The sequence below is a fragment of the Gobius niger genome, assembly GCF_951799975.1.
Source record: "Gobius niger genome assembly, chromosome: 2".
Taxonomy (NCBI): Eukaryota; Metazoa; Chordata; class Actinopteri; order Gobiiformes; family Gobiidae; genus Gobius; species Gobius niger.
Genome location: NC_136853.1, coordinates 38505971 through 38531648, shown reverse-complemented (window position 1 = coordinate 38531648; position 25678 = coordinate 38505971). Strand labels below are relative to the sequence as shown.

Sequence of the window (25678 nt, the reverse complement as noted above, 5' to 3'; positions counted from 1 at the left end):
CTCTACCTTCTTTTCTTCCTTCTCTTACTTTTCCTCCTCCTTCTTTTCCTCCTTTTCCTCCTTCTCTTTCTTTTCCTTCTTTTCCTCCTTTTCTTCCATCTCTTTCATTTCCTCCTGCTTCTTTTCCTCCTTCACCTCCTTTTCCTTCTCCTTCTTCGTTTCCTCCTCTTTTTCCTCCTTCTCTTTCTTTTCCTTCTCTTCCTCCTTTTACTCCATCTTTCCTTATTTTCATCCTTCTTTCCTCCTCCTTTTCCTTCTCCTTCTTTTCGTCCTTCTTTTCCTCCCTCACCTCCTTTTCCTTCTCCTCCTTCTCTTTCTTTTCCTCCTTCTCTTACTTTTCCTTCTTTTCCTCCTTCTTTCCTCCTTCTTTTCCTTCTTCTTTTCCTCCTCCTTCTTTTCCTTCTTCCTAAATTTCTTCACGACGACAATGGGGATCAATAACCTACCTATAACTTTACCAATTACCACGAATACAACAGATATAAAACACTACTGCTATAAAATCATTGTTTATTGTTATAATTTTAACAAATTTCACCAGCGACAAATGTTGAAAACAAGGCCTCTTCAATGACTTCATGGAGAAAAGCAGCAATTATGTTACACAATTCATCAGTGCTTGGACATAAATAGGTTAACTGGTGATGGACAAAGAAAAATAATTTACAATAAATAAAAATGAGCATAAAGAACACATACTGTATGTATTTAACATTAATATAAACAAAACACTGGACATTTAGAAGGATCAAATTCAAGTTTTTTTTCTGAAAGATCGCAGAAAATTGTAAACTGTCGTAAGAAATGAGATTAGCGTTATTGATATTCAGCAGGTGGTAAATTATGATCACCATACATTTGTCCTTAAATAAGACATTACACTCAGACACTTCCAGCGCTTCGTCGTTGTGTGTAAAAAATCCCATACAAATCATCACTGTTTACAAAGAGTAAAAATATTAAACTTTTCCCATTATAAAATGTGCCACATTGAACGAGGCAAAGAGAAGACGCTTCATATCGATATGAAACGAACACGACATACAGTGTTGATGGAGCAAAGGTCGACACAATGGGCTACACACACATGATAGAAATGTGTTGGTTTTGAGTTGCACTCTTTCGACCAACATGCTACAAAAGTCTGTGTGGTAGCAAAGTCACTCCACAGTGTACAATGCTGAGGTTATACTGAGTAGTACACATTCACATTTGTTTTTAAAAGCTGTAGTTTGGAAAGGCGGTGGTTTATCAGGTACAAAATGTAAGGTGTTGATTTTGGACAGGCCCAGAGGCTACACTGTGGTGACGGAGAGAAAGGCATTATGTACTTTGGAGTCATCCTGCTGTACTCGGGCTCCATGGCTCATTAGCTCCTGAATAGTCATCCAGTTATCCAGGATCTTTTTATTTCGCTTCTTCAGCATTTTCTTGTGGCTGAGTTCCAGGATGTTGACCTGGTTCCTGCCCTCTGCGCTGCTGCCCGGCCCCTCTCTCAGGCACTCCAGGCGGCTCTTCTGCATGTACTCCCTCCTCTTCCTCTGCTCTCTCGCCCGGGCCAAGTGCTGCTTCCTCTCCTCTTTGCTCCAGTACCGGCCCATTTTCAGCTCGCTCATGGCATCGTCGTCGGTGGTCATGCCTCCGCTCCTCTCCTCTCTGATCCTCAGCGCCCGTTCTCTCAGGATGCGATCGCGGGCGGGTCTGCGGGCCACGTATCGCGTGCCGTCTGCTCGAACTTTGACTTTCCACTCCAGGCGGGGCTCCCCAGCGCGCCCCCCGCGGTGCCCCTGCTCTCTGCACAGGCTCAGCAGACTCAGCTGGCTCTGGGAGTATTCCAGGGACGAGTGCTGTTGCAAGAGCTGCATGTAGCTCTGTGGAACAAAGAGACACAATCAGTAAATACTGGTCACTGTTTGCTGTGATTTTCTGTTTGCAAATGAACTGTCAAGATGGGGGCCAGTACATTTAAAGGACCTACAGTGCCTCTCGAAAGTATTCATACACCTTGAACTTTTGCACATTTTGTCATGTTTACAACCCTAAACATAAAGATTTTATTTCGATTTTTTTACTGAACGTTCACACACAAGTAACAGACAACTGTGAAGTGAAAGCAAAATGATACATGATTCCGTTATTTTTCAAAAAATAGAAAAGTGAAAAGTGGGGCGTGCATAAGTATTCATACAGCATTTTCTGAGTGCATTAAATTGCCTTTATAACATTCCTCATGACTCCAGAATGTTCACTCCTTGGCCTAACCATTAAATAGAGGCCACCTGTGTGTAATACTCTCAGTATAATTTCAGCTGTTCTTTTAGGCCCTCAGAGCTGTGGTCGGAGTGTATCGGTCACTAAACAGCATCATGAAGGCCAAGGAGCACCAGAGAGGTCAGGGATAAAGCTGTGGAGAAGTTTAAAGGAGCGTTAAGTTACACAAAGATTTCCCAAGATTTAAACATCTCCCAGAGCACCGTTCAATCCATCATTCGGAAATGGAAAGAGTATAGCACCACTGCAAACTTACCAAGACACGGTCGCCCATCTAAAATATTAGATCGAACAAGGAGAACACTGGTAAGATATACAACCAAGTGCCCCAAGATAACTCTGGAGGAGTAAAAATATCAAAATAAAATCTTTATGTTTAGAGTTGTAAACATGACAAAATGTGCAAAAGTTCAAGGTGTATGAATACTTTCGAGAGGCACTGTATATCATGCAAAATCGGCTTTTTGGAGCTTTTAGCCATGTTGTAATGGTGAGTGGTTTGTGGCTTCATTCACACAGTTCTCAGCAATCCTCCTGAATCCTGCTCTCTGAGCAGCTACTCCACCCACTGCTGGAAAACGACTGAGTTGTGACACTCTGACGTTTTTTACGTCATAGTGTCAAACAGGAAGAGTACAACTTCTGTAATGTAGTGCCTTACAGCCTGATTTTAATTTATAAAACAGCTTATAAAAAAAAGAAAAAAAAAAGGAAGCGCTTCCAGGTCAGGGCTGAAAACAAACACAAAACAAACGCACCCCTGAGCGTCTGAACAGACGTCATGTTTGCACTGAAGGATGTGAAGATGGAGCTCTTTCTTAACTATTCTGGACACACCTGTTCTTAATTCTTACCTAACGATAATGTCACGGAGAAAAGCGCGTTTGGCTACGAGAGGTGCAGGACTTTTTTCAACCTTCTAAAGAAGAGGCCACTCGCCAGAAGTTGGAATTTCTTTCCGTGATTCAGCGACTATCACTCGTGTTTTTCTGTGACTGTCTCTGATGGATGTTTGGTGAATCTTCTTAAAGTGGATTAACTTTTATAACCAACGCGAGTCCCCAATGTTGATGGAGAGGCCAGGACAGAGCGGTGGTGAGTCAAAACGCGTGTTAGCGTGTGCTAGCTTGTGTGCTAGCGTGTGTGTTAGCCATTTATGAAGCTGTGTTGCAGATGTCAACTCCTTATAACTGCATCGTGAAGTAACTTCACTTATTGCTGTGATATTTATATTTATTTTACTGCTAATAATGCATGGGCAGATACGCTCGGAGAGAGGGGGCGGAGTTAACTGAATCGAAGCATCTTGTCTTCAAAATCAGTTTTGTAGGTCTTAGCTTTCAAATGAGGCGCTACTCTGGCCTATAAGCTGTGAACTCCAGTCGAGAAGCTTTTAGATTTAGGTAAAGCCAAACTGGAGAAAATGTGTTTATTAAGGTGGTAGTTAGGAAGTTAAAAAGATGAGATTTTCGTTTTTTTAATCATTTTGGCATTTACTTTCTCTTCAAATAATATTCCAATAATATTTCTCAAAACACCCTTTTGTGCTTATTTTACTTTCATATCTCTATTCTTTCTAATTATTTTTGAATCAAAAGTACAAAGACGATAAATTAAAGTAACATCAACCCTGTTAAGTTACAAGTCAAATTTCCTAGATCTGCAAACTTGACTAGAAGTTTGAAGATCTAGGAAAAATAGTTAAAAGTAATTTTTCAGTATGAAACTTCTTCTGCTGGCCTTACTTAGTGTAATCAACATATAATATGAAAATGGTTCATCTCACATATTTGCAACCACCCCCTGCATGTTTATCACATACTGTTCAGGGTAAATTTGGAGGTAAAAGGGTGTCAAAAAATGTCATTGTATTGTAGTCATGTATTTCTGTCATGTATTTCTTTCTTTGCAACTGTGAGACATATTTCACCCCAATCACACACACACAGGAACCCCAGATTCAATAATAATTGATCAAATAATTAGTAATGGAGTTAGTAATGAAATATTCACACTGCTTGTTAGGATTTTTATGGTTTCGGACACCTTTTGGATAATTAAACATGTACCGGGTCAAATTGCCCCGGAACACCATTGAATTTCCTAACAAATGACAAAAAAATGACCAGCCTTTGTCTAGCTGGCCACATTGTCCCACCTGCAGCTGCCTGGATCCTCCTTGACAGTGGTATGGGCTGGTTTGATACGCTGAAGGGTAGGGCAGCCCCCTCCTCTCCCTCCTCCCCTTCTTCTCACTCCTCTCATCATCTGCGGGTAACGCGGGGTCCGACTCAGACCTCGACGGGTTAGTCTGGTCCGGGCTGCTGGATATGACGGGCCCCGGGTCGGCTGGTCTGCTGCGGCTGGGCGTGCTGTGAAGTTTGGGAACGGGGATGGGACTTGAGGATGTTGATGAGCTGAGGTTTTTCTGGTTGGTGAGGCTGACGTGTCTTTGTAAAGAGTGCTCCGGCGACCTCTCCCTGCCTATAGGTGTGGACCGTGCACTCTCCGCTGTATTGTAGGCACTGGAACTGTCTTTCTTCCTCTCGCTGTCTGACTTCTCTGGGTGTTCGTGTATGTCGGCCAGTCTCCGGTGCCGGCTCAGTCCGTCTTTGGGGCTTCGACTTGGGGATGCGGTTTGCGTGGGTTGGCTGGTTTGGCGCAGCTGGTGTGCTTGCATTATACTCTGGCATTCTAACTCAATACTCCTTAGTTCTTCATTTAGCATCCTTAGCTCGTGCTCCACTCCCCCTTCACTTTCCCCGCTGTTACCGCCATCTTCATCTCCAGCGCTCTGTTCGGTAAGACTACATTCAATGCTGTGCCTTATTGAATACACCCCACACTCAACGCCATTACGAATCTGGCATTTCAGCTCTAAAAGTTGTTGGAAACGATTCTCCAAACCTAGCATCGGGCTGCTACTATTGTCTTGTGTCTTTGGGGTTCTGTTGGGAGGATGCTCTGCTCTCCATCTTTCTCTTAAACACTGAGCGGGACTTTTCTTCGGTATCCTGGACAACAGAGGCTGGTGGTCCGGGCTGTCGGTGCCGTGTCCAAATCCACTGTCCTGATTGTTCGAGGAGCAGGTCGCGGTGTCAGTTGTCATCCCCTCCTCATGTTGGAGCTGAGAATACACAGAATATTTCAGATCCTTTTCCTATGTACAAGGCCGGAATTATGAAGGGGCTTACAGGGGCTAAGCCCAGAATCTCAGGATCCCAAAGATCTCTGTGGGAGGACCCCCGGACCCCCCTTTTAAATGTGTCCCGCCACCAGTCTGGCAAAGGTTCTTCCACGAGGGCCATCGAGCTCAAATTGGGGTCATTATATCAAATTGTTTTTTCCCCCACAAATTTGTCATTTAAAAAAAAAAAAAAGTCCTGTATGTTTAAGATGCTACTTCTGCATGTTCAAATAATATATTTTTTTTTATTCATTTATCCTTTCATTGTAGAGAGAGAGAAATTTGACAGACAGACATACAGTATATGTACAGGTGCTGTTAAGGCGCTATATAAAAAAATATTGATTGATTTTAGGGGGCCCTAAAAAACTTTAGCCCCAGGGCCCATTTTACTTAAATCCGGCCCTGCCTATGTAGCATACACATAGAATGAACGATGAATGAATGATTTCAGCTTGGTAGCCTTCATTCAATGCTTATATTTAAAAAAGAAAAAGAAAAAAGAAAAAGAAACAATTTTACGGGCTGAAATCAATACTTGTTTGGTGTCTTCATCCTAATGGGGATCGTGGGTCCGAATGCCGTACCAGTGGAGAGGCATTACTTTAGAGATCCTCACCCTTAGATTTCAATAAACCACAACCAACACTCCTACTGCTAAAAATAAATAAATAAATGATGTCAGTGTTCAGCTGTTTCTATGTAATACAGTCAAAGTATGTGGAAGAGCTTGGTCGCTTCTAACTTCACCCCCATTTGGGTCCATAGGAACATGCTGGGAGAGGCTAAATGCTAACAACGTCTTTGGTCTTTCTGAGCGCACACGTAAAGACCAGACAGGTACGCATCAACTTGTCTAAGCTCAGGTAAGAATATGTCTCAGTATGGAAAAATGGTGGCCTGTTCCTTTAAGACAAGAATTGTATTTCTATTTGATCGTTTTCAAATTCCCCCAAATTTGATCATGAATTACACAAAAGTCTGTGCAATCAAGTGGGCTCATTTAAAAAGAAAACATATTCATTTCCAGTCATGACCTAAAATGTACTCAGTAAGTAAGTACATCTCTTCCCACACCTGCTTTGTGCTTCTTCCTTTACCTCCTACCAGCGCTGTCTCAAAATATAAGATATTCTCATCTCTTCTTGTTCTTACCTCTCCTCTTCTGTCAAACTTGTGCTCTTTGTGCTTCCTCCTCTGCTCCAGGATTTCCATCTTCAGCTCCACCAGCTCTTGTTGGTCGTCATCCATCCATCCCTCTTCCTCCAGCTGAAATCACAACAACTTGTCAGTTTCTCGTCTCGCTTCTTATGGCATGTTTGTGCGTGTGCGAAAACCTCAGCCTCTCATGTTGACAAGTAGAAAAGAAACAGTGGTACAGCAGGTGTCTGGTTATGTTTGACGTGACGCGGGCAGACAGGCTGTTTGTGTGAGTTTACCTGCAGCTCTGGCCTTGTCACCAGTAAAATGACGTTCCTCGAGTCTTCGCATGACAATAGAGCCACTGCCTTCTCTCTGTCTTGCACTTCACAGCCGTTAATCTGCAAAATAAAGCGGTAAAAATAGAAACAGTGGGAATTGCGCGCAGCTCGGTCGCCTCTGTACTTGTGTTTGTCAAGATAATGTCAAGGATTTGTTAACATCGATTCAGGAGTGGCAATGGCTTCAGTGTTCACCCACCGTTTGATGGTTTGTATGCGGGACGATAGCACAGTGGATGAGCACTTTAATTGTTTGTAAACATTACGGGCTTAGCTGGAGGCGTGAAGCTAGATTCCTATCTATTTCCATTTTAACTGTCATGGTAACGATAAACAAATGTCTAACTGTTGTTGGAAATATCAGATAAACCTTATTTTATCTTCCCGAATGTCACTCCTCTTGTTCTTGCACCTTAAAGGGACTATATGGAGTTTAAAAATGTAAAAAAAAGAAGCATTTTCCTCCCCCTACACTTTCCAGCAATGCCCTAATCTGTAGAATGAGCCCAGACCTGTTCACCACAACAGCCTCTAAAATCCTGCGCTGTCACTATAAAAGCTGTTACGTCGGGTCCGAAGTGCACAAGCTTAATATAGAAGCTGCAGTTACGCTGATGACCAGAGGTGGCAGTGATGAGTATAAAATTACCACCTTGCACCAGTCCCTCTAAGCCACAACAGGACCACATTTTTTAGTTGTAGTTTTGCACTTATAATCGCTAGTTTTAGCTTAATTTTATTTCTCTTTCACTTCCTGCCTCCAGCTGATGTCACTGATGATGTAAGCAGTGAAAGGGTCTATAACAATGGCCGCTGGCTGCGCTGCTATTTGACGACAACACAAGGGGCCACCATTGCTCCGCCATTGCTGTAGTACCTCCATATAGCTGCTAGTATCCCATTGGAAAGCATTGCACTTTAGACACATTAAAAACAACTTTAAAGCCTGGTTTCTAATTTTCTTAAACTGTTTACAGCTAGATATTTCTCCTGTGATGACGCTGGGCTATTTACAATTAAAGAAACCAAGCTGGTCTTTGTTCAATTTTTTTTTAGAAATCTCATACTAATGAGGGCCGGACTGTTAGCATTGGAACTGTGCGAACAAGGGCCGAGTCCACAGTGAAGATCCCGCCCTTATGCCCTTTTGAGGAACAGGCTTCGTCAGAGCTGGGGAGGGGGAGTCTGTTAATCCGCCATGATTTCCCCCTCGAACGTGGTCATTGTGGTCAACGGGGAGGAGTGAGGAATAACGGTCTGTTAATAATATGTCTATGGTCTGTAGATACAGACGTGTCATAGAAGGGGGCGTGGCTTCGCCAAGGGGAAAAATAGTCTTTTAGCCGTTTTCTGGCAAAATATAAACATATTTATCACATACAAAAAAAGTCAAGTCTAAATCAGGTCCATATGGATGTTATTTCACAGCAGATTGTTCAGTAGAAGCGAAAAAACGGCAGTCGTAGGTAGTGCTCAAATGTTAGCATTAGCACGATGCTAACATGTAGTATCATGTTAGCATTCTCTGTTATTTTTCTCTGTTATTTCTGTAATCATGGGCTGTTGAACCACTTTGCTCTTCTCCATGTCTTTGTATCTTTATTTAGTAGAAAACTATATTCATAATTCATGCATTTGTTAAAGAGGTTTTTGAACAATTAGAGAAAGTTTTGATTTTTCTCCAAATTGTTTTCCCCCTTGACTGTTTTCAAACATGACCATATATGGGCGATTCCAGAGATGAATTATGAATATAGTTTTCTCCTAAATAAAGATACAAAGACATAGAGAGGAGAGGACTTGACGCTTCATGTTAGCATCGGGCTAATGCTCGCGGTTAGCTAGCGCTAGCTACAACTGCCGTTTTTTCACTTCTGCTGAACAATCTGCTGTGAATAAATATCCATATGGACCCGATTTAGACTTGACTTTATTTATGTGTGATACATAAATTCATATTCCACCAGAAAATGTCTAAAAAGAGAGAAAAGCCAAAGCCACGACCCCTTCTATGACGAGATGCCGTCTGTATCTATAGTAGCAAATACTGTATACTCAATGTCTGGAGATTGACACCTTTGGACCAACCCGTGTCAAATACAAGCTTACAAAGGGGGAAATATTGGACTATTGACAGGGCATTTTACTGTACATGCATAAGTGTTATCCAAGCCCCAACTGTTTCACATCATCCACACAATTTCATCGATGAATGCGTGACACAATTTATACAATCCAACCACACCGTCAAAAAGTCAAGCTCCCCATTTGAATGATTTTCGCAGGTATTTCTCTACATTCCCTGAAACTACATGAACTCATGCCTTCACCACCATTTCTCTTGCTCCTCATGTCCCCCCCCTGACACCTCCCCGACTCGGCAGCTGTTGGTTGAGAACGCGGGGTTGGCGGCTCGCCCCACTATTGCAGAGTCAAACTTGATGAGAATCTACTCCCCCATCCAGACATGCAATTAAGTGTTGTTGGACAGGTGGCGTTCATCTTTTCCTCTCCGGAGTAATGGGGCTGTCAGGAGCAGATAATAGGAGCAGCGCTACAGCAGTCCTCGCGCTCTCACTATCGCTCACACTACACTCGGGTAATGGCATCCGCTCGCGCTCAGGGTTGAGATGTTGGAGCGATGTCAAACTGCCTAATGCCCTGGTATTTATCATTGATTTCCCCGGAACTTATTAACCAAGAGCTGCACAGTTAGCGAAAAAGGTTGATAAACAGTTGTGCAGAAAGTAAATTGCATCTCTGAGCTTTTGAATTACGTGGCTGAAATGCATGTTTTACAGTTAGTTGACAACCTTGTTTTTTTTAAATTGTGAAGGATATTTTGCAAGCAAGAAGATATACAAACCAAGACAAAGAAAACAATTCCACTGCTCACCTGAACAATTCGATCCCCCTCTTTGATACGCCCGTCTTTTGCAGCGAGACTGTGCGGCTCCACCTGCACAAAGCAAATTATCCATTTTAAATTCGTGATTTTTTTTTTGGTGCCTCTCAAGTAGGAGTTTGAAGTGATCCAAATAAGGTAAAAGCGGGGGGGGAAAAAGAACTTGATGAAAAGGGCACTTTTCTGTACTGACATGTAGGGGCGTGAAGGTCTGGTTTATGTTTTGGTGGTGATGAAATAGATGAAAGAAAAAAATCTAAAATCTCTAGTCTTTAAAATTAGTTATACCATGGTCTGGGTGAATATACTCGATTCTGATTGGCTGGAAGGTGTCCATTAAAAAGTGATAATGTACACCAGGGGTCACCAACCTTATTTCAGCTGAGGGCTAGTTTAAGAGCATTAAGTTGATCGAGGGCTACCAGTTAAAAACAAATCCTAAAGACTTAAACGTACACTGTTCACTTATAGGATATTGACCCCATATTATATTAAAATAGCTTTATTTTAAACTCATACCGAGTCACAAGAACCGAAATAACGGTTGAAGCGAAAATGAAGCGTTTTACACTTCTCTTTATCTTTATTTAGTAGAAAAACAAATTCATATTTCAGCATTTGTTAAAGTAGTTTTTGAATAATTAAAGAAATTGTTTTTCCCCCTTAACTGTTTTCAAACATGACCATATATGGGCGATTCCAGAGATGCCGTCTGTATCTATATCACTCCACTGTAGCTGTTTCCATTGTGACGATAAACAACTGAGTTGGAACTGCTTTCAGGAAAAACTGATTAAAAAGTGAAATAACTCAACAGAACTCAACAAAAAATATGCAAGTGTGTTATGTGATGTCAATCAGTTCGACTTCACAAAAGGGAAGACGCAGAGAGACAGCAACACAGGAAAAATGGAGAGCTCTAAAGTCATTAAAAACAAGTCTTATGTGTTTATTATAGTACAAGAAATTGTGAAATCCTTTTTGGAGGAATCCACATTACTTATGCATCCCAGGGGAATTGCGTACATTCCTAACACTCCGCCGTCATTTCATTGTCTTTGTTGTTTTTTTGCGATGATCAAACCAGGAAGCTGCACAGGGCAGAAATAAACCTTTGTCAATAAATGAAAAGCGGATCACGCCTCTCCAAAGTCTCACCAACTCTGCTGGGCTGCACATACATAATAATGAGGGGGATTAGCATTTGTATCCCACGTACAAAAATAGACGCGTTTGACAGTGAGCAACTCTTTTGGCAATTTGTCAGAAGTCGTCAGGCGCGAGCTTTTGTTGTTTCCGCCTTTTCAGTTGACAAAACCAGGAAAATGGTAACAAATACAAACTTAGTACCAGGGATATGATTCACTGTATGTACACTGCTCAAAAAAAGTTGCAACAATTCACATTTTGCAGAGTTGGATTGTGAGAAGGAGCTTAATAATAAATAATGCAAAAAGAACAAATGGTAGTCAGACAAAAAATATGTATATCAGCAATCACTGATGACATATTTTTAGTGCAATTTTTAGTACAATTTTGACTTTTTCCTCTAATCTCCAAGGATGGTATTAGTGGTGCATTGGGTTGCCGGTTGAAACCACACACTAACCTTAAGTGCTGTCGTGTCCTCGAGCAAGACATCTAACCTACCATTTATAATGAAGGTTCTTGAGTCATCTTCTGTACTCTGTAGTTGAAGCGTAGAGCGTTACTCCTCTCATCCAAAAGGCTTCATCAGCGCACTTAAGTTTAAGCTCAGCCCGCAGACTAGATACAGACCACTGGGAGGAGTTAGAATCCCTCCCTTCAATTAATGGCTACTCTCACCTGTAGGTAAACATCTTTGTAGTTATAAGTCTTTGTAGTTCTAAGTCCTAATGACCTAACTCACACCTGAGTTTCAGTCTGAACGGCCCTACTCGCTGCTGATCACTGCTAATCACCTGCCAATGGATTTGTCCTGGGCTGAGTTTCAGCCTCATTAGCATGACAGAGCCCTCCCGGCCTGGGGCGCAGGAGGCTGCTGTACAGCCAAGCTAAACTCCTCACAGTGGTCTATATGTAGTCTGCGAGCTGAGCTTAAACTTTAGTGTCGCTGACGAAGCCTTTTGGATGAGAGATGAATGTTTGTGTTTTTGAAGAGTTTTATCTTTCTGTGAAGCACTTTGGTCTTCCTTGTGTTGTTGTAAAGTGCTATATAAATAAACCTTGATTGATTGAGAGGCGAAACATTCTACACTTCAACTACAGAGTTCAGAAGGCGACTCAAGAACCTTCATGGAAGATGGACAACTCCTGTACAACTGAGAGCCATACCGCCTTTGCTCTGCCCAATCCCGTCAGACCTTGGATGCTAAGCAGGGAAGGGCCTGGCAGGACTTGGATGGGACACCATTTGGGAACACCAGGAAGCCTAGCAAATGTGGTGAGCGAGTGAGTGAGTGGTTGATGGTGGTCGAAGGGGCCGATAGCGCAGATGGTTGCCTCGCTTCCGTCAGTCTACCCCAGGGCAGCTGTGACTACAAGAGAAGCTTCCCACCACCGAGTATGGAGTGAACGAATAGTGCAATGTAAAGCGTCTTTGAGTGTCCAGAAAAGCGCTATATATAACGATTATTAAACACTAACCCACCATTGTCACCATGTTGCAATCACCAAAATCTGGCCTAAAACACCTAATGATCTTTCTGCCACTTTATAAAAAAATGACTTAAAAAATCAAGAAGTAACTTTTTCGTCATCACCTCTTGCCTCGGCTAAGTGTATAAACCAGGGATTTCAGAAAACCCCACAGGAGACAATCACAGGGGCTAAATCAGTCGAGCGCAAAGGCCAGTTTGCGTCCCGTCTCAGAGAGAACAGCTGCCCGAGGCTTCTTTCAGAAAATCCATCGAAATGATTTTGTCTCTGTGAAGATGGAGTTCATCGTGAAGAATTTGACGAAGAGAACGTCCCGAATGCCAAGTGAAGCAGCTTGTTTATGAGCAGAAGGCTTGGGAGACTGCAACATAGTCAGATGAAATTCTCCAAGTGTTGTAAAGGTCCTCGTCGGTCCTTTGTTTCTTTTGGACACATTCCCATTTCCCTGAAGACACCCACCCACAATAAAATCAATTTGCGAACAGGAACGTCGCCAGGGAATTTCAAAGTGATGGCGAAAGGCGCATTGCACCGCTATGACAGAGTGGTCGTTTAAAAAAAAAAAAAGAAATACGGTAAAAACGCGTTGATCCTCCAACCACATTATGTTTGCGAAACGGGTGTGGACACAAATCTCCCATCCAGCCCAATGGCCGCTGGCTGCTCTGCTTTTTGACAACGACACTAGGGGCCGCCATTGCTGTAGCACCTCCATATGGCCGCTAGTCCCCCATTGGAAAGCATTGGACTTTAGACACGTTAAAAACAACTTTAAAGCCTGGTCCCAATTATTTTGGAACTCTCTAGAGCTAGATATTCCGCCTGTGATAACACAGGGTTAGACCAGGCTGGTTAAGAAAAAGTTTCGAAATCTCGCACTAATGAGGGCCGGACTGTTAGCGTTGGAGCAGCGCGAACTACACGTCACGTAATAAGGGTCGAGTCTACAGTGAAGATCCCGCCCTGATGCCCTTTTTAGGAACATGCCTTGTCAGAGCTCAGGACGGGGAGTCTGTAAACCTGCCATGACTTCCCCCTCGAGCGTGGTCATTGTGGTAAATGAGGAGAAGTGACGAGGAGACGTCCATTATATTTACAGTCTATGATCCAGCCCCTTCCAATGGACCGTCCCATATCCCAATGTGAACCTCTTTAAAAAATGTGTCTGTGTAAGCTCTCAGTCGTACAGGAGTTGTCCATCTTCAATGAAGGTATTCAAGTCATCTTCTGTACTCAGTGGTTGAACTCTCGAACGTTTCGCCTCTCATCCAAAAGGCTTCGTCAGCAAAGACTAAAGTTCTGTTCAGCTCTTTATCTAGGCTGCGAGCTGAACAGAACTTTAGTTTTCGCTGACGAAGCCTTTTGGATGAGAGGCGAAACGTTCGAGACTTCAACCACTGAGTACAGAAGACGACTTGAATACCTTCATTGAAGACTCTTTAAAAAAGGAAGTTCCCCACCCTGTAGACAAGCCTTGAAATCTATGTCATTGTTCATCGTTAGCGGCTTTCCAAGACAGACTGTTCATTCCAAGTCAAATCAAATGTGTAAATTGCTCCTTCTGGTTTCCTTGAGTGTTTGGTATTCAGAAACTGAAACGGGGGGAAAAGTGTCATTTGCCATAAGGTGGAAAGTAATGGATGCTGTTCAGAACTAATTAAAGCCTTCAATTAAAACATGTTGGAGAGGAGGCAAATTGCATTTCAGACTTAACTTCCTTTTTGGCCTGATGAATTTGTTTAGGAATGAGTAAATGTTTTCTTTCTTCTTTGTCTAATCAGTTTCCGTTTGCTGAAATGATTATTCAAAATAGGGTTTATGTTATCTTTTAATAAGCTCCAAAGACACACATGACTGGGCCTTGTCAAATTATTCACAGCAGACTAACCATGATCCCATTGAATCACGCGTTTAAAAGTGCATTTCTGAGCATTGCAGTTCACCTGGCTGACATAGATGGCCAGGTCCTCTTCGTCGTCAGTCCGGTAGCAGAGAGTCAGCCCCAGTTTCTCCTGATTGTTTTGTCGACACAGCACCACCTCCTGTTGAAGACATAAAACAATTAGCCCTTCGCTAGTGTGTAAAGATCGCAGCTTGTACAAAGGAGATCTTGATCAGTCGACAGTGAGGGTCGGAAACAAAGTGAACACATCCAAAGTTTTCATCCAAATTATTGTGATCTGGTACCTCCACGACAGAAGAGCATTTGATAGTCAATACTGGTGTATATACAGTGGAAGGAAAAAGTAAGTGCACCGTTTGGAATTTATCACATTTCTGCCTAAATTGGTCATAAAATGTGGTCTGATCTCTATTAAAATCATACGAATGATTAAACAGTTTCTGCTTAAACTAATACCACCCAAACAATTACAGTTTATCATATTTTTATTGGCCATAACATGTAAACAGGAGAGCGTGGAATCTCACTGAACTGTAACAGTTTTGTAAAGAGGAATGGTCCCAGATTCATCCTGATCGTTGTGAGCATCTGATCTTCAACTACAGGAAAGCAGTTATTGTTGCAAAAGAAGGATCAGCAGATATTTAACACAGGGGTTCACTTACTTATTCCACGCTGTTGTGAATGTCTCAGTGTTTTCTGCAAATCATTTTCTATTGAGTTGCCCTGAGGCAACAAAACAGCCCCACATCATGATTCTTCCAGCACCATACTTCACAGTGAGGACAGGGTTTTGATGTTGTTGTGCTGTTCCATTTTTCCTCCACACAATGTTCCTCCCAAACTATTCAACTTTGGTTTGTGAAAGAGCTCTTGGATGCTCCACAGCACTACTGCCGAAATATTCTGTGGACTGATTAACCTTAAGTCGAACAGTTTGGAAGGAACACTCAACATCATGTGTGGAGGAAAAATGGAACAACGGCTCAACATCAAAACCCTCTGCTCACTTTGAAGTCTGGAGCAGGAGAATCATGGTGTGGGGCTGTTTTGTTGCCTCAGGGCCTGGATAACGTGCATCATCAATAGGAAAATGAATTCATAAGTTTATCAAGATATTTTGCACAAAAACCTGAGACATTCAAAAACAGCGTGGAATAAGTAAGTGAACCCCTGTGTTAAATAGCTGCTGATCCTTCTTTTGCAGCAATAAATGCTTTCCTGTAATTGCAGATCAGATGCTCACGACGAATCTTGGATCATTCCTCTTTACAAAACTGCTGCAGTTCAGTGAGATTCAGGCGGTGTACTTACTTAACCCACGCTCTGTGAATGTTTACATTTATGTTACAATAAAACTATGATAAAATGTAAATGTTTGGGTGGTATTAGTTTAAGCAGACACTGGTTAGTCATTCTTATGATTTTGATGAAGATCAGACCACATTTAGTGACCAATTTAGGCAGAAATGTAAAAAATTCCAAATGGTGCACTCACTTTTTCCTCCCATTGTGTGTGGTGGTGTCTGGTGTGGTGGTCCAACAGACTCATGACCATTGCTTTTGCTTGTTTAATAATCCCAATTAGTTTTCTTTTCTGGGTCTGGTGCTTGTTGCTAGATTTTAATTGAGCAAAAGAAAAGAAAAAATGCATAAATAGATTTGGTTTCCTTAGAGTGCCTTCCCAGCCTGTCACTTCTACCATAGCAGCATCTTAGCATGTCAGTATCAAACCAACCCTATGTGAGTCTGATGTTTATTAGCGATGGTATTTCAGTCTCCTCCCAAATGAAATAGCTCTAAATTTAACCTGAACCACCACTGCTGCTGCTTCCTCCTTTTCATCTCCGTTGTGTACTAATGTAATCACAAAAAGATAACTATACTGTGCGGTAATCCTTATTAACCCCATGCTGCAAATTCATTTTCGGGCTGTGAAGTTGCGAGGGATGGGGGGGGGGGGGGGGGGGGAACCCGATTCGCTTTTTTCTCCCGTTGGGGGGAAAACCCGATAGCAGAGACTGACGGCGGAAGTAATTAATTTCTGTGGCATTTAACCCTCTGTGCAGACAACACTGACCTTCAAAGCTATGGGTTCGTAATATTGTTGGGCTAATCTCGACTACCCAGGTTTAGCATCTCCGGCGTGGATTTACCCAGTGCCTCCCGATTTAATAACCCGCCTGTTTGGAGGTGAGCTTAATTTTGTCTCATGGTAATGTGAATGCTAATGAACTCCAGATGTGCAACTGCAGAGAGCTTCCATTTAGGGATAATTGGGTCATAATTTGACACAATAGGGTGTAAATGATATACCAATATAGCCACGTCAAAATCCTTCAATACACTTTACAACGCAAGGGGTCTCATCATTTAGTCTATATTCAAGCACATAATGTATAAGACTATTGACAATATAGGGGGCCGTTCTATCTTTCACTGAACATTGGACATCTGCTGCTTGCCTCCCACATAATGAGGTATGTGCATTACAAGGTTTCAAAAACAAATTGCCGCAAAAGCCAATGTTCACTGGCTCATTGTCTCCACGTTGCACATGCTCTCAGCTGAGCTCCTCTCGGCTGTCAGTATTTTACACTAATAGTCCTTGAAATGAACCGATGCTGTTTGGACGGTTCATGGTGGCGTTGTTTAATCATTTTCATTATTCATAAAATGACAATGATGTCGAGTATTTACGATTGAGTATTATAATGCTGCACTCCATTTGAGCTGGGGGGGCTGTTTTAATTTGAGTAACTGTATTCAACGTGTCAAAAGTATTGTGAAGGTGAAACAAATACTAATTATTTCTGCTCAATGTGGATCTAATTGTCTGGTATAGTAGCAAAGAACAAGACAACAGTGCCTTTCATAAGTATATTCATAAGTTGGGTGATAGTATTATGCAACTTTTTATGTGGAAAAAAAAGTTGATATTTGTGCATATTTGACTTTGTAGTGACACTGTGGCTGTATAAGTGGTCCGCATGGCGCCTTTACTTTCCATCACAGTGGTCTCTAGGACGCTCCAGGACCCTCCTACCAGAAAACCTACAAAACAAGAAATCCTGGAGCTTTGTAGAGACCACTGTGATGTAAAGTAAAGGTGCCATGCTGAGCACTCGGCTGAGTCACTACAAGGTAAAATACGCACCTTTAAAGTGAATATGGCAGGTTTTAATGCTTTTGAAAATATGACTTATTTAGAAGGATGAAATCAGTTGCATAATTATAATTTTATTTCAGTGAAGCCGCAATGTCAGTGACGAAATTTTGGGCAGAAAAGTACTTTTATTTGAATTTTTAAGCTACTGACAGGAAGTGACATAGACACAGATGACCTCTCTGGATCCGCCCATATATGGTAGGGGGGCAACAATTTGGAGAAAAATCTAAACTTTCTCTAATTGTTCAAAAACTACTTTAACAAACGCTGAATTCTGAATATAGTTTCTACTAAATAAAGACACAAAGCCCATAAATGCATAAATAACAGAGAATGCTAACTTGATGTTACATTGTAGCATCATACTAATGCTAACGCTAGCTAGTGCTTGCTACGACTGCCGTTTTTTCGCTTCTACTGAATAATCTGCTGTGAAAAAACATCCATATGGACCCGATTTAGACTTGACTTTATTTGTATGTGATAAATAAGTTAATATTTCACCAGAAAATGGCTAAAAAGTGGGAAAAACTGTGTTTCCCAGAAGATTCTATTTTTCCCCTCGGCGAGGCCACGTCCCCTTCTATGATGCACCTATACTGTAAATTGTCTACCTTCTTCTATGTCACTTCCTGTCGGCGTCCAGTAAGGAAGTGAAACTAAAAACATCACAAAAATGGCCAAACTAAAGAAAGCTGCTATGAATTTTTAACAAAATCTTAAATATAATTGTGTTAACTATGCTTTAGCAAAAATTGTGTCTAATGTATCATATGCACTTTAAGGAAATTTAGAAATACTGAATGTAATGGTAGCTTATTATGGTACTGCTTGGGAATATGGAAGAGAGTTTTAACGTTATATAATTTACTTATTTTAAGATTTGTGTTTGGTTCTCAAAAGACATGCACCAGAGATTACTATAAGAAGCGTACCACAAACAGTTTTCCATAAAGGGTTCAACCACATTTCAAAGCCTTGAAAGCTCATATAAGTAAAATAGTCAATGCACTTTAAGAGAGATGAGTTGAATAGATGCTTGTCAATGGAAAATATAATAAGCTGCTTTTGTTCAGAAGAGCTTATTCCCGGCCTTAGGATGGACAATGCTGAGAAAATGTATGAGTTTTATTGTTGTATTGTGAAGCGTTTCTGAAGACCATCAATCTATGCACTTCTAAGAAAAATCTATATCCATACAGCCTTCGAAGTGATCATTATTGATTATTTTCTTTCTGTTGTCACTCATTAAAAGAATGACAGTCTTTCCATTGCCGTCGTTTACCTTTAGACTCTACGCTGCATTTTGTGTCCCATGTGATGCTGTGACGGATTTGACATGGCAGCCATATTACGATTGCATAGGAACAATCGGCTCAAAGCAAAGCAAGCCATGTCAGTCAAAATTAATGTTCCCCGGGAATGGCAGCCTTATTCTGTTTCATCCGTGAGGAACGCCATCCATGTTACGGCGGGATTCACTCGGATAGGCAGAGGTAAGGGTTCAGAGCTGGCAGGTGGGGGGCAGGGATCACTGACTTTGTTGCTTTTCTGCTGCTATTACAACACAAGTCATCTACCTCTGACATACTCTGGGGACTTTTTTTTTTCTTTTTCATTTTAGACGGTTTTGCACAACGGACCGCAGCTGGCAACACAGGCATCCTAATGACTCACAATGCAGTCCACTGAACCAGGAAGTGCCTATTAAACCACAGGAGATCTCCAACTGTAGCTTAAGCTGTCCATTACTGTCACCAGGAATGACCTCGAGGTCCGCTGTCTCACCTTGATGCATGTGTCAGAGTGTGGAAGGAAAATAGACCAAATTGGGAGTATCGAGGCTGTTATACACAAACATACAGAAAGTTCTAAAATATTTTCAGCACATGCTCTGAGTCAATCAGAACTCCCTCCATTCTGACTTCCTTCTTTTTAGGCAAATGTGTAATACGTTTGTTAAGTGGGGACGTCAAAGATCTATTTCCGGGTCCCGAGATGTGCGAGAAACTACAAAAAACTCTTTAATACCACAATCCATATTTCTGTGAAACTCAAGGGAGAGTTACTGAACATACTTATTTATCAGGCACATTAGCCAAAATGCTGTACCTACTGCTATAAAAGTAATATTTACCAAAATCGGTACATCCGGGTTAGCAGAGAAAATGCTAACGGAGCAGGAGCTACGCTAACCCCGGAAGTAGTGACTTTAGTAAATATTTCTTTTTAAGCAGTAGGTGCGGCATTTTTGGCTAATGAGTCTGAGAAATAATTAGGTTCAGTAACTCTCTGTTGAGTTTCAGAAATATTGATGGTTGTTTTTAAGAGTTTTTTAAGTCTTTTTCTCACAAATTTGCCAGTCTGCTAGTACCCGGAAGCGGAAGTCGTGATGTCACACTTGACAAGCGTATTGACTCTGTGCAACAACGCGGCCCAAAAAGTGACTTCCTGTTTCAATCCAGCACGCCAAAATAAAGGACACAGCTCATCTCATTGATTAGTTCAGCAGATACTTGCAGAATATAATTAAATGCACACATTTTAAATGTTTTAGCTAGGCAGAAAGAAAGTTGAACTAATGAAATGCTGATCTTGATGAATAAGATGGTGCTTTTATTTTGGTGTGCTGGATCGAAACAGGAAGTCACTTCTTGGGCGGCGTTGTTATGATTTGAAGTTATGCACAGAGTCAATTACATTTTATTGACTTTTTTCCCTCGTACATATTTGAATTAATGTGTGCGACTGTGTGTGGCTGGGGTATGGGTATGAATGAGCACACACTCGGTTTTATACAGTTTCAAACAACAAAAACCTATTATAGTAGTTTACATTAAGGTGGCAAAAACAGTAGTATACACCGTTACTGCACAATTCATCAGCGGGGGGGAAAAGGGTTTAATGACAAGTATCTGAAATCTCTGTGTAGAGTTGTCGAATTTCCATGAAAATCTACTTTTGTGGCAAATGCACATGAATAAAAAGCGTATTTCTGTGTGCCCTTGCCCATGAACTTTTTGGGGGGAAATTATACTTTTACTCAAGTGCATCTCCAAAATGGTGCACAAAGGGCTTTGGAGGACAGGCTGGATGAAAGAAACCAATGAACTAAGCCACGATTCAGCCCAGAGACCTTTTCATTTGTGTGTTCTTTCGATGATAAAAGTGGTTGTCATTATAGTCTCTGCAGTGCACAAGAAGAATAGACAAAGACAAGATGCCGAGTTTCCTAAGAGCTCTCTTCTTTCTTCTCTTGGATTGCGGTGATAGGGAATACAATTGTTGTGCAAGGACTCCTGCCCACCATCCATCAGACTAGCCTTGGATCATCTCCTGGGGGTCATTCTGAATAGACTGGAAACTTTTTTTTTATTTTCACTGAAGCCTCAATGGGGCAATGCATGTCCCATTAGCTTTCTAAAGAATAGTATGCTGCAGCCACTCAGGGATGCTCCATGTGTATTTTTTTGTGTTCTTGTTCCACTGTTGCCTTGTAGTAAATATGTTTGTAGCCTCCTGAAACTTACAAATGCTTTGCAGGAACTACATGTAAAAACTTGACCATAATATGCGTGTTATTAATGAATTTGCTGTTGCTTATTCACATTTGGCTGCTTTTTGGATATGAACTAGACAAACCTTAGGTGAAACTCGGAAAATATCGAATATATTTCTGTAATTTAACTTAAAATGTGAAATGATACAGACTCATTATATGCAAATATGGCAAGGCTGTATTTGTTATAATTTTGATGATTATGGTCCATTTTTCCAAATATTCTATTTTTAATTTGGGTTAATTTAGGGGGAAAACAATTTGGAGAAAAATCTAAACTTTCTCTAATTATTCAAAAACTACTTTAACAAACGCTGAATTATGAATATAGTTTTCTAACAAACAAAGATAGAAAGACATGGAGAGGAGCAAAATGGTTCAATAGCCCATTAATACATAAACAACGTAATAATAAATTGCACTAATGCTAACGGATAGCTAGCGCTAGCTACGACTACCGTTTTTTCACTTCTACGGAACAATCTGCTGTGAGAAAATATCCATATGGGCCCGATTTACACTTGACTTTATCCATTTATGTGAGATAAATAAGTTCATATTCTACCATAGAAAATGGCTAAAAAGAGTGAAAAATTGTGTTTCCCAAAAGTTATGTTTTCCCCCTGCCCCTTCTATGATGATGCTGTCTGTATCTATACAAGTGTTAATGATTTGATTGCAATTGCAACTTTCCTGCCTCTGGGTCGGAGGTGTAATACACACTAGTGGAATCACAAAGAAGAAGCTAACAGGCTAACGGGCAAAGCTAACTGTGGGCTAGCGCCACTTTAAACACTATTTACAGCCAAGTTTGAGTGAAAAAAAATTACGTCCATTTTGTTATTGGATGTAAAATATCCCTCTCTTCTTTTATCTTTTACTGTCAGCGTAGTATTTACTCTCACTGACAATTATTGAGTAAAAAAACGCAACATGCTACGACACCTGCAGTGGCGCTTAGAGCCTGTTGTGGCATGAGTTACTTTGTTGTGCTTTAAGATCTTCGATTGTTAGGTGGACAAAAGTAATTCGGCGACGTGCACGGAATGAAATGAACAGGCGGCCATATTATTTACTACTTTTTTAGAGCAAATGAACAAACACAAAGTACTTTGGATGGTACTGCACCTCATACACGTATTCTTCTGTCCTGTCCCCGTCTGCCGTCTGAGTACTGGAGATATATTCTGGACATTCAAAAAACTCATGCTCCATTGTGTGGATTGAATGGCAGCTAAAGATGAGAAATAGAGAAGGAAACAATTAGAAAGTACATTAATGCCCATTTGAGTTCACAGCAATACACAGTATGCACTCCCAGTACGTGCCCAATGCCCCCAATAAATCACCCCTGCTCAAAGTGTCGTTCAATAATCTCTAAACTGGTAACTTTATAAGACTAATTGATTTGATGGGCTGGCTAACAAAGGCCTATAAATAGCTATACAATGGACCTAGCGCCAGAATGCCTGCTCCATCAGACCATTGACTTTTAATCGCCCAGCAAAAACTCCCATTAAAGAAAATGGATGTAGCATGCACAAGCAATTACTGCATGCCGCTTTGGCTCTGCATAATGATATCAGAGGATGCATAGTACAACACAATGGGAACACAAAAGGCGCTGTGGCCTTCAGCAAGAGCCAGGTTTAGTTGTGAATCTAGCTTTAAAGATTTTTGTGTCTGAGTGTGTATGTGTATGAACATTATAAAATGTAAAAGAGGATTATATTACTGTACTTTTATTCACACGTATACTGTCAGTTAAAGCAGTACTTAGTAACTTGTTTACCTTAAAAAAATCATTTTCGTAGTCCCTCTGGGGGTAATACAAAATGTTAATAGGATGATTGGAGGGTCTTTCATCTCCCCCGTGTCTCTGGCCAGAAAATCACAATTGCAACTTGACTGCAACCGGACTGGAGCCACCAATACACACTAATGGAATCACGAAGAAGAAGCTAACAGGCTAACGGGCACAGCTAACTGCGGGCTAGTGCCACTTTAACAGTATTTACAGCCAAGTTTGAGTGAAAAAAATGATTTCCATTGTGTACTAGGATGTACATTATCCCTCTCTCCCTTTGTCTTTTCTGTCAGCGTAGTATTTACTGTCACGGACAATTAATAAGTAAAAAAACGTAACATGCTACGACACCTGCAGTGGCGCTTATGGCCTCTGGGGCACGAGTTACTTAGTACTGCTTTAACATATCTGTGTTGAAAAGAATTGTAGCTGTTGTGTACTTTTTCCATCCCACTTAAAATAAGGTTCTAGGTTCTATGTTAGTATTTTTTTTAAAGCAGCACTAAGTAACTCATGCCCCTTGAGGTCATAAGCGCCACTGCAAGTGTCGTAGCATTTTGCGTTATTTTACTCATTACTTGTCCGTGAGAGCAAATAGGACGCTGACAGAAAAGACAAAGGGAGAGAGGGATATTGTACATTGTGCCACAACCCAATTGCACAATGGAGATCTTTTTTTTTTAAAACTTCACTGTAAATACTGTTTAAGTGGCGCTAGCCTGGTAGCTTCCTCTTCATGATTCCATTAGTGTACAGGGGCATCCGAACCGGTGCAGGAAAGCTGCAAGTGTGGTTTTCTGGCCAGAGACACCGGGGGAGATGAAAGACCCCCCAATCATCCCATCAACACTTTTATTAGCCCCAGAGAGACTTCGAAAAGGATGTATTAAGGTAAACATGTTACTTGGTACTGCTTTAAGCTTTTAAACTTATTTCGGACCCCTTAGCCTTGATAGTTTGTGGTATCGTTTAAGGATAATGTATGAGTCTAAACATCCCTCAAAGTTTCCCACTACGTTTATATACGGTCTGCTCGACTTTACAAATGGAAGAAATAGGAAAGATGGAGATTTGATGAGAGAGTTTGATCATGGACAGAATCTGAATGGGTTTGGGTTACTCAGTGTGATTTTTATCGAAGTGTTTTTAGAGTGAAACAAGGTTACAAAGATTGATGAAATATTCTAATGAAACCCAACACCTCTATAACGCTTAAAGTGTCACATTTTCATGAAGGAAGTTCTTTCAATTTTACTTCCTCCGAATACCGTTACATCATTAACAACTGTGCAGTTTGTTGAGGAGATTATATCACCTTGAAAGACGGTAGAATAAGTGCAAATTGTCATGCAAATTTGCCATAAGTCCTCCATGACCTCCATCGCCCTTACCTGTCAGACAGCAGGAACGGGCAGATGTCAGGAACAGGTGGGGTGGCAGGTCTGAGTTTTGCCAGAGCCATGATGTGTTCGAAGGTGATGTCGGTCTGGGTGCAGCGGTCCACCACGCACATGTCTTGAGGGGAGCCAGTGCGGGACAGTGGCACGGCGGAGCGGGACGGAGTGCGGCGCAACACCTGCACGACAATGGGGTCCCTCCTGAGCGCCTCCACCGCCGCCCCTTCATGGTCAACCTTGGAGAAGTCGCGGCCGTTCACCTGCGAGGGAAGAGACGAATGCGCAATGAGGATTTATGTGATGATAGTGCATAAAAGAGTGCTTGAAAGAACTATTTGAGCACACAGTTTTGCACCAAAGGAAACCCATGTAATTTTCTTCCAAATACGTTCTTCTTCTGGTAGCTTCAACTAAATCCCGAATGCGTCTGGACATTATCCGTGCCTCTGTTCCATAGAGAGCAACCTCAAATAAACCAGACTTCTTTGTTTTAAGATGTACTATCTTACCAGAGAGAAGGTTCAGAAAATCCTTCAACCTAAATTGCGAAATGGCACTCCCCTACAACATGCTCGATTTACAGAAGCCCCTTTCCAGGATAGATATAAATATCTTGCACATTTATAATGGCTCCCTGCGTGTAAGAGCCCTCATTTATCGAGGCACAATCTGACAGACACGTGTGCTCTTTTACTAACAACCTGTTACAGTGTCACACCTGTCTCTCCTGCATAAAAAGAGCACAAAGGGTTGGGAATAAAGCAACTGCACTCTGTTATTGAAAAGCAGACATTTTGGTGTTATTCTTGATAGATAGTCCTCATTATAAACTGGTTTTTACTACACTTTCAAGCTGTAGATTTCAATATTCTTGTGCTGAACTCGGTAAGTGTCATTGAGTGGGATTGAATGGGGAAAATCAACCCATTGTAATTTGCTTATCAGCCACATAAAGTATATATTTTTTTTATGTTCTTGAAAAGGTTTTTAAGCTCCTTCAGAGCCCCAAAACATTCTCTTGGCTTTTATTTGCAGACTTTTCATCCGATTTAAATAAATGCAACCACATGTTTTAGTTCAAAAACTTTCTAATCTTAACCTCACAGATCAGCTTTTGACACTGCTTTTAGATTTTTTAATGGACGGAGTCCAGCGTGTCCTGATGAATGGAAAAATGTGACATGCCCTTGAGTTCAACACCGGATCTCCACAGGGGTGCGCGTTGTCAGCTCTACTTTTATATCCTGAGAACTGCAGAAGCCCTAATGACCAAATGCATTTTGTCAAATTCTCATACAACACTATTGTCCTGTCGCTCCTTCAAGGGGACGACCAAGGGTAAGGCCCCGCCCTTTCCTC

The 25678-nt window shown here is 41.4% G+C and overlaps 1 protein-coding gene across 1 annotated transcript in view; it reads right to left on the bottom strand.

Annotated features, from left to right (window-relative positions):
* Positions 1–588: 588 nt before the first annotated feature.
* pdzrn4 (PDZ domain containing ring finger 4) overlaps positions 589–25678 on the bottom strand; it is a 62966-nt gene continuing 37876 nt past the window's right edge. Inside the window, exons 2-9 of the mRNA XM_079552414.1 lie at positions 24314–24579; positions 22244–22349; positions 14428–14526; positions 9836–9898; positions 6898–6999; positions 6614–6727; positions 4430–5398; positions 589–1871 (exon numbers count right to left, since the gene is read on the bottom strand). Of these exons, the coding sequence (XP_079408540.1) occupies positions 1296–1871; positions 4430–5398; positions 6614–6727; positions 6898–6999; positions 9836–9898; positions 14428–14526; positions 22244–22349; positions 24314–24579 (2295 nt within the window). The 3' untranslated portion in view covers positions 589–1295. The remainder of the gene's footprint in view (positions 1872–4429; positions 5399–6613; positions 6728–6897; positions 7000–9835; positions 9899–14427; positions 14527–22243; positions 22350–24313; positions 24580–25678) is intronic.